The following is an 8,615-nucleotide window of genomic DNA, read 5'->3' as shown; positions in this document are numbered from 1 at the left end:
TGAACATACCCTAAAAGAAATTGTGAATATAAAATATGAACTTCTTTGTTGACAACGTTTTACATTTATATATAGCCAGATTAAAAATATATGAAATGCAAAAAAAGCAAAATTAAATGAAAAATACTTTATATTGCTTTCAAAAAACGTTTCACTTGTTTCACCCTGTATTTAGAAGCGCCATCTACAGCATCACTGCTTAAACAACAAGCGCTGACTTTCAGCGGTTCGCGATATAAAGCGGTGTTTACCTGATTTATGTGTCATTTATACGTCTACCATTGCTGAAAGTATACCAACGTTACTTTAATTTCTTTTCGTGTCGCTAGCGTCTTTTCTGTGAGTTTTTTCGAGAACTTCTTGGTAAGTGATTAAGATATTGTGTGTTTTATATTATTTAAATAATAAATATTATTGTGAAAGTAAAATAGCGGCCCGATTTCTTGAAAATAGTGCGTGTGGTATATTATATATATGGACATACAAATGTATGCTTTATACTAATGTAAAGTGAAATTATCAATATTAAATGTAAAAATAACTGCAAAATCAATTTAGAATTAAATTCGGTGTTACAAATTGTGTCGTGGACAAAGTTGCTGTTATCTTCAATTCAAGTTGAGGTTATGTTCAGCGCTTTCACTTGATATTGAACTAGCATTTTTTTCCACCTACCACAAAATTAGAATGTACATGTGAAGAAGTTTTATGAATTTTAAACTCATATTTTTATTTGTTTGCAATTGATAGAATAATGGCCGATTCAGATGATGAGTACGATCGCAAACGTCGCGATAAATTCCGTGGCGAGCGCAGCTCGGGAGATAGCTACCGTTCAGAGCGTCGTGAAGACCGTCGCGGTGGTGGAGGCACAGGCGCAAGTGGGCGTGATGAATGGGCAGAACGGTAAGTAGAAACATTTTTATTCTGCTTTGTAAATATAAATTAGCAATATTTTTTCTTACAGTAATCCCTTCCGAGGAGGCGGTGGAAGTGGAAGCGGTGGCAGACCTAGGCCAGATTATCGAGAGTATCGTACCGGCGGTCGTGAACGTTATGCCTCTCCTGGTCGGGAAATGCCCCCCGCAAAAAGAATGCGACCGGACTGGGGTGATGACATGCGTGCGACTCCACGCTATGGTATGCACATAAGAGTAATATTTATATTACATTTGCCTAAATTATGATTTTATATTTCATCACAGGTTATGATCCTTATCTTATGCACGCATGGAATGAGCATTATGCTGCACATAGCTATCATGGCGGTTACGGTGGCCATGGCCATGCACCACATGCGGCTCGGGAGTCACAAAGCGCAAACGATTTGCAAACACAGCCCGCAATGCTTACGTTAAAACAGTTTTTAGACACACAGGATGATGGAATATCTGACTCCGAAGTCTTGAAAAAATACAGTGAATATAAAACTGAGTTCAAGCGCCAACAATTGAATGAATTTTTCGTCGCTCACAAAGACGAGGAATGGTAAGGCATAATAAATATAAAAGAAAATTGACAAACGAAATCCAGATTGCTTATGGTAAAGTGGTTTGACACCGTTTGTTGATACTCAATAATATAGTATGTTAGAAATGAAAACCAATGCAACTTGGAAAATGAAAGGTTTTGTTAACTTTCTTTTATTATGTATATGTATGTGCATACGTTTACTTTTTTATTTAAATATCTCCTTTAAAATGTTTTGATATGAATTACAATTTAAAATTATTGTAAAGTTTTGTATAACAAAGTTTTTCTCTACAGCTATTTGCGTATGGGGAGCTATACGTTACTTGAGATATGCTGTTAAACTTATGTATGTGCAAAATATTGTGCAGCTGGTTGCAGCAGCAGCTCAATTTTAGCGAAAAGGCTACACACGCTCACGCACGTAGCTACTACAATATGTTCCCAACTACCACTACTACTATCACATTCTCGTTTTCGCGCTGCTCGTATATATTCAGAAATATATATCGAGATATACGATTTTTTGTAACTTTTGCACTGGGCGAGCAATGCTCTAGTGTGTTAATTTGATCGCGTTTTAATTTTATCCGCTTTTAAATTCAAACGAAATACAAATAAGATATGAAAAATTTTTGACCAAGAGGTAAGATTTGAGTATTTAACTCTTAATTAAATTTAAATGATATGGCACTTTACAACTACTTCTGTACCGAGTGAAAATTGCAATTTTTTTTAGCTTACTAGCAATGATGAATCTTCGAAAAATTAACATTTACAGCTAATTGAAACTAAACTTCCAGTGTCATGCAGACCTTGTCTTCAGCCTTCGTACTTTATGTTCAATAATAATACTAAGAAAGGAATACATGTATATATATTCTCCTACATTTTAATTCTTAAAAGATGTAAATATATATATATTTTTTATTTCATTTAAACAGGTTTAAAAATAAATACCATCCCTTGGACAGCGTTAAACGTAAGGAAGAGCAATTGAGCTTCTTGAAGGTATTATACTGCACCTACAAAACTTGTAATTGTTATTATATACCTGGTCATTTGTTTATTTCAGAAACGGGTTGAAGTTTTTAATGAAGTTTTGGAAAATGGTCAGGTGAAAGCAGTATCAATTGATACATCACAAACGGATCCCTTGTTGCGTTTGCTTGATACGGTGGTTATTAAATTAGAAGGTGGCACGGATGATGATTTGAAAATTCTTGATGAAAAACCCCGAGAATACACCTTTCCGGAAAGGTCTTTTGATAAGAAACCAGAACACGATGATGATGTCATCATTACTTCAGTTGGCAAAAAACGCAATGTAGACGAGGAGGAACCCAAAGTGGTGTCACCAAGGCCGATACGTCGGGCTGCAATTTCAGATGATGAAGAAAACTGGGACGAAGAAGACGCTGATAGCAAAACTATAAATAACAAACATGACAAGAAAAAAGATATTTCGGACGACGAAGATAAAAGTGATGAAGATGAAAAGAGTAAAGACAAGAAGTCCTTAAAACGGAAACGTACCAGTTCTGAGTCATCATCTTCATCGTCTTCTGACTCGGATTCCAGTAGCTCTAGCTCTAGTGACGAAGACGATGATGAAAAATTGAAAGACAAATATGATTTGGGTAGTGTTAAAGAAGATAAAGAGACGGAAAAAGAAGAAGTGGCAGTAGACAAAGAAGAAGAAGTTGAGGATAAGACAAAAGAAGAGACAAAAGTATCAGAAATTGCCACGCCTGAAAATATATCCAATGGTGAGGACGAAAACAAATCCCAGGTCACCCAAAATGGTATGGATACAGAAGATTTATCTGTAGAAGTAGGAGAAAAAAGTAATGGAAAATCAGTTACTGAAAAAACTGATTCTGACAAAGTCGATGAAACAGTACCTGACGATACAGGTATGAAAGAAATAAGCTCAAATACAGAAGACTCAAAGAACGAAGAAAATAAAGTCGACCAGGATGATTCACTGTCAAGTGAGAACAAGGAAAGTAGTGAAGAAAAAGATAAAACAAAGGACGTTGAAGATCAGCCTGAGACTATCGATTTGGACAAGGTAAAGGATGGTCCACAACCGCGGGCGCTTCACCGAACTTCGTCCATTTTCTTGCGAAATTTAGCTCCATCAATTACCAAAGCGGAGATTGAAGCCTTGTGCCAACGTTTTGATGGATATCTGCGTGTAGCTATTGCCGATCCCTTGGTGGATCGCCGTTGGTACCGTCGCGGCTGGGTAACATTCAAAAGGGATGTGAACATAAAAGAGATTTGTTGGAATTTAAATAACACCAGGCTGCGGGATTGCGAAATGGGTGCGATTGTGAATCGTGACTTAAGTCGACGCGTGCGTCCAGTAAATGGAATGACGGCGCATAAAACTATTGTGCGCGCTGACATCAAGTTATGTGCGAAGATTGCCATGAATTTGGATGAGAAGTTTAAGCTATGGGTAAATATTTAGAAATATGTTGTATAATAGCAAAATTGGTTTAACAAATTGACGATCTTTTGACAGGATAAGAGTTTAGAGGATAATGGAGATCAAAACATGGAGAATCCCAAGGGCAATGATGATGCCGGGGCCTCCTATGGCTTCAAGTCGAACAACCCAGTTCTACAAAATATAACAGATTTCTTAATTGAAGAAGCTTCGGCTGAAGAAGATGAATTACTGGGTATATCCGGTGAAAATAAAGAATCCGAGGGTGAAACTATTGAAAGAGATGCACAGCTCATTTCGGTGCTTGACAGCCTAATTTTATATCTTCGTATTGTACATTCTGTGGATTTTTACAACCACTGTGAATACCCTTACGAAGATGAGATGCCAAACCGTTGTGGCATAATACACGCACGTGGGCCGCCGCCAGCAAAAGTTCTTCAGAACGACATACAGGATTATATAAAGAATTTCGAAAGCAAAATGCAAACATTTTTGGCAAAGACGACGCCAATAGATGATGAAGAGCTCAAAAATTTGGGCAGCAAAGATGCGGAAGCTGAAGTCGAGAAGTTCATTCAGGCGAACACTCAGGAGTTGGCGAAAGACAAGTGGTTGTGTCCTCTTTCGGGCAAGAAATTCAAAGGCCCAGAATTTATACGTAAACATATATTCAATAAGCATACAGAGAAGGTTGAAGAAGTGCGGAAGGAGGTGGAGTTCTTCAATAACTATCTACGGGACCCCAAACGCCCACAACTCCCCGAACATGCCAGTACCACTAAGCGAACCACTTCAGAATCAGGTGGTTTTGGGTAAGTTATACGACGCACTTCCTTCAATATTCAACAATATATTCACTGATTCAAAATCCTTATTTCAATAGTTATCGAGCACCGGCATATCCACCATCATTTATGCCTCCATATGCGGCTTATGCGCCGCCGATGATGATGCCTGGCCGTGGGGGACGAGGATTTGGACCTGGTCGCAGGTAGTTTATAATTCAAGAACTGACATACATATATGTATATTTAGATTGATGTAGATGTTTATGTTGTAAATACTGTAAAGTATTAATAGCTCTAGTATTGGTTCCTGTCTTTTTTGCTTGATCATTTTTTTAATTTTTCTTTTATAAAATGTATATTTTACGAACGTATTGTGAAATTTGTTGTGTACAACCTTTTTACAGAGAACCAATGGAACAACAACGTCGTATTATTGGTTATCATGACTTGGACGCGCCCGCAAATTTCGATATGTTCGAATAAATTGTGTTGACTCGTAGGAGCACTACAACAACATACAACTGCTATATTTACACGCCACATTTCAGATAAAAAAAAAGAAATAAAAACATACGATATAAATACACGTACCATGTAGAATCTGAAAGGCCACAGGAAATGTACTGCTTACAACTACAAACATAAAATGACATTCAGCGAATAACTAACCGTCTACAATTTATGATTTCCTTATAAATAGTTAAATTATCTTAGCGGTTGTGTTTAGTTTAAACTTGTTTTCTGTAAAATATTTGCCAAGGAAAGAAAGTATTGAAAACACTCAAAGCCTTTCGCATACTATTGCTTGAAGTCAATATTAATTTTCACTTTTCCTGATTTTCGTTTTTAATTTACTGCACTAAGTAATTTTTAATAAACTACAAAGCAAAAGTGAAGTATGTTAAATATAAAACAATTCTATTTATGTTTATATGCTTACAGACCCGCTAATAAGTATCGTCAATTAACACAGTACAGGGACTTGGATGCCCCTCAAGAACCAGTTGACATATTTAACTAATGCTGAATGACAAAGCTATATTCATTGTATTTAAATAAACTCTAAGACTCTTATGTAAACAAGATTTAAATTTAATTAAAAACGCAAGACAGACATTACAATTTGTTATTTTTGTTTTCTTATACGTAACGCTCATGAAAGTAAATATGAAATGCGAATGCGACATGGTAAAAAATACGAGTTGAGATGACGTTTAAGTTGACATTCATTTTAAAAAATTTATATAAATATAGAAAAACACTCATTGGATGCCTACAAAAATCCAATTAGCTATTGTTGTTGATTAGCGTATCCAATTCGGTGAGTGATTTCAATACAGCATCGCTCAATTTGCTACCTGCCACATTGTCCAGCTCTTTCTCCAAGATCTTAGCGGCTTTCAGCAGTTTCTCGCGAGCAGAATTGAAATAATCCAATGCGGTAGCGACTTGCTCTTCAGTCTTGTTGCCGTTTACCAGCAGGCGTTTACCCAGCTCAATTTGAACCGTTTGCATTTCAAACAAAATAATACCCACGTAAATGGACAAACGAATAGTGTATGGATCCAGTTTCTGGCAAATGTCATAGAGTTCCTTGCACAACTCTAATTTCTTATTCAGCAGTGAGTCACTTAAATTTCTCAGTGAGTAGCCGATTTCGGTGCCGTATAGTTGTATGAGCGTATGCTTCAAATTGAATAAATGGTAGTGATGAGGGTGCAGAAACTTCGAAAGTTTGTTAATCAGCGCTTCCAATTGCTTAACTGTAGGCTTGCGTGATAGTAGATTGTCAACTTCTTCGGTCATTTGCGTGAGAAGATATCGCACCTATACACATATGTATGTGTGCGGGTTTATGAGAAGGTTATGTTAGTAAGTAGATGGATTATAATTATATATGTCACCTCACCTCTTCCCCACTGATCATGATAGGGCACTTGGTGCATGCCCAATCACTTTTCATGTCAAGTGGATCCTTTGGCAAGTGAATGCCATCACATGACTCGCCCTCATCGCCCATACATAGCATTGCACTGAAATTCGAACCATACTCGGTAGGATCGCGACAGCGTTCACATTTACAGAGGAAATGCTTTGTCATTGCCAAGTGTTCCTGACGCATCTGAGTGCCCCACAGCATATTCGAGTACATGATAATCAGGTGTTCGTAACGCTCAATATCTCTACCGGCTATGACAGAAATTCTGAAGCCTTTGCGCTGATCGAATTGAAAATAACAATTTGGTTGGCAAGCGTGTTCCATCATGCAGGCGGTGTAGTAAACACCACTTAACTCCATGCCAGACGGCAAACTAATGCACATATAATTCGTCTCAATAATACCGCAAATTCGATGTAGTACTGCTGTGTCATACTCTTGCAGATATGTTTCCTTTTGTTTTTGCTCCACACTTTTAAGGCGTTGTAAGAAGTTTCGTTGAAGATAAGATACAACCCTTTTCTCTGCATCGCTAAGCATTCGTCGAGTGAGAGATAGAGTAGTTGTATTTATAGTATTTATGCTGTGGAAAAAAACTTCGCTTACTTGTGTAACTCGGAGCCAATGCGTTCCACCTCATGGCTTTGCATGTCCATCAATTCCGTCCATTTTTTGGGATTTTGACGTTGGAGCAACAAACATTTTAAGACAACCAAGGCATCAGAGCGATAGTAGTCGATGAGTGAACGGGGGTCCGAGGAAGCGGGTCCAGGTCCCAACATTAATATAGAACATTCAAGACCATGAAGATTAGGGTTATCTAACCCACCGCAGTTCGGTGAACATGTTGGCCAAAAGCATCTGAAATTGAACATAGAACAAATTATTCCTAACAGAATGCAAGAGTACAAATTTCCATCAGAAAAACGCCCAACAATTTTACTTCCGTTGCCCGGAAGTTCCGTTTGGCGGAAGACAAAAATTAACTGACGCATCAAAAATTTGACTTGTTTATACCATATGTATTTGTAGGATTTGACTTACTTGGGGCAATGATGTGCTCCCATTCTACAGGGTGTGAAACAACCCACACATGGCATAACAGGCACTTGTTCCTCGCGCTCATTCAGATACCACTTTGGACCGACAATAATAGGCATTTCAGCGAAAATAACCGTGCCAGCCTTAATTGGGCGCGTGGCTTTTAAATAGCGACCTAAAACCTTGTCTTTTGCTATGCGAAATGGCCGGCATTCGGTCTTATGTTGCTTCCAGTGCTGCCTCTGATGATCAGCGCCGCAATATTTTACTAGCTTGCATGCTGAGCAATATAGCTTCGCAGGTGTTTGGCACACGGCACAATTATTTGTCGTGAGAGAATCAGGAGGTGAGGTAGACATGTTTGAACAATTTTGAATATTGTACTATTCCTAAGTAATATTTTTTTATATTAAATTTATTCCCGTTAGTGTTCGTATAATTTTCGATTCATTCACTAAATGTTTATATCTGCTTCATTTCAAAGTATTTATATGGATATAATTGCATATGCATATATACATATATATATATATGTGTGTTTGTATGTACAACGATATTTTATTTTTAGCACACGATGATTATTTGTGCACTTCGACACTTTTCATGCAGTTGTGATATTATCTGACAAAAAATTAAATAATTTTCATTTAAAACATATGTATATATAATTAAGACATGCTTTAAATACGTATTTTCATAGTAGTAGTCACTACTTGCTAACACAATATGCTTATCGGAAAGCGTCTTTACTTGGCAGCTGTTTCTCCTCGACTGATGGTCGACACCAATGTAGTGTGGATCGAATGGCAGTTTTTCAAAACGAATTCTGAAAATTGTCGAATGCTCTACCGTTAAAAAACGAGGGCGTAAAGCTTAAGAGCTTAACTAAAAATTATTCGCTCAGAATAACCTCTCT

The 8,615-nt window shown here is 37.3% G+C and overlaps 2 protein-coding genes across 5 annotated transcripts; one reads left to right on the top strand and one right to left on the bottom strand.

Moving 5' to 3' along the window:
- Nucleotides 1-206: 206 nt before the first annotated feature.
- Nucleotides 207-5,841, top strand: LOC105228102 (serrate RNA effector molecule homolog). 3 transcript variants are annotated; one of them, XM_011207739.4, is made up of 9 exons: nt 207-363; nt 751-906; nt 968-1,140; nt 1,206-1,488; nt 2,415-2,481; nt 2,546-3,937; nt 4,004-4,743; nt 4,815-4,922; nt 5,662-5,841. In XM_011207739.4, the coding sequence occupies exons 2-9, from the start codon at nt 755-757 to the stop codon at nt 5,738-5,740; spliced, it is 2,994 nt and encodes a 997-aa protein (XP_011206041.1). In that variant the 5' UTR covers nt 207-363; nt 751-754; the 3' UTR covers nt 5,741-5,841. The 3 variants fall into 3 exon arrangements, 2 of the variants coding, with proteins under 2 accessions (XP_011206041.1, XP_011206040.1); XM_011207738.4 differs by having other exon boundaries at nt 5,124-5,841; XR_003845908.2 differs by lacking the exons at nt 4,004-4,743; nt 4,815-4,922; nt 5,662-5,841 and adding an exon at nt 1,768-2,116 and having other exon boundaries at nt 2,546-2,617.
- LOC105228104 (SET domain-containing protein SmydA-8) lies at nt 5,789-8,565 on the bottom strand. 2 transcript variants are annotated; one of them, XM_049453941.1, is made up of 5 exons: nt 8,388-8,565; nt 7,703-8,320; nt 7,265-7,519; nt 6,629-7,190; nt 5,789-6,546 (listed from the first exon to the last, which is right to left on the bottom strand). In XM_049453941.1, exons 2-5 carry the CDS (start codon nt 8,056-8,058, stop codon nt 6,007-6,009), a joined length of 1,713 nt encoding a protein of 570 aa, XP_049309898.1. In that variant the 5' UTR covers nt 8,059-8,320; nt 8,388-8,565; the 3' UTR covers nt 5,789-6,006. The 2 variants fall into 2 exon arrangements, with proteins under 2 accessions (XP_049309898.1, XP_011206043.2); XM_011207741.4 differs by having other exon boundaries at nt 8,421-8,565.
- Between the last annotated feature and the right edge of the window lie 50 nt (nt 8,566-8,615).

This window comes from Bactrocera dorsalis, chromosome 3, assembly GCF_023373825.1.
Source record: "Bactrocera dorsalis isolate Fly_Bdor chromosome 3, ASM2337382v1, whole genome shotgun sequence".
In the NCBI taxonomy this organism is placed as follows: domain Eukaryota; kingdom Metazoa; phylum Arthropoda; class Insecta; order Diptera; family Tephritidae; genus Bactrocera; species Bactrocera dorsalis.
Note: the sequence above shows the minus strand (reverse complement) of the source record. Positions and strands in the feature narration are given on the sequence as shown.

Coding starts and splice junctions, on each gene's coding strand:
- LOC105228104 (XM_049453941.1), bottom strand. CDS start 8,058: ATGTCTACCTCACCTCCTGATTCTCTCACGACAAATAATTGTGCCGTG. Junction 7,520..7,702: donor GGAGCACATCATTGCCCCAA/GTAAGTCAAATC, acceptor GTTCAATTTCAG/ATGCTTTTGGCCAACATGTT. Junction 6,547..6,628: donor TCATGATCAGTGGGGAAGAG/GTGAGGTGACAT, acceptor ATATGTGTATAG/GTGCGATATCTTCTCACGCA.
- LOC105228102 (XM_011207739.4), top strand. CDS start 755: ATGGCCGATTCAGATGATGAGTACGATCGCAAACGTCGCGATAAATTC. Junction 3,938..4,003: donor ATGAGAAGTTTAAGCTATGG/GTAAATATTTAG, acceptor ATCTTTTGACAG/GATAAGAGTTTAGAGGATAA. Junction 4,923..5,661: donor GGATTTGGACCTGGTCGCAG/GTAGTTTATAAT, acceptor ATATGCTTACAG/ACCCGCTAATAAGTATCGTC.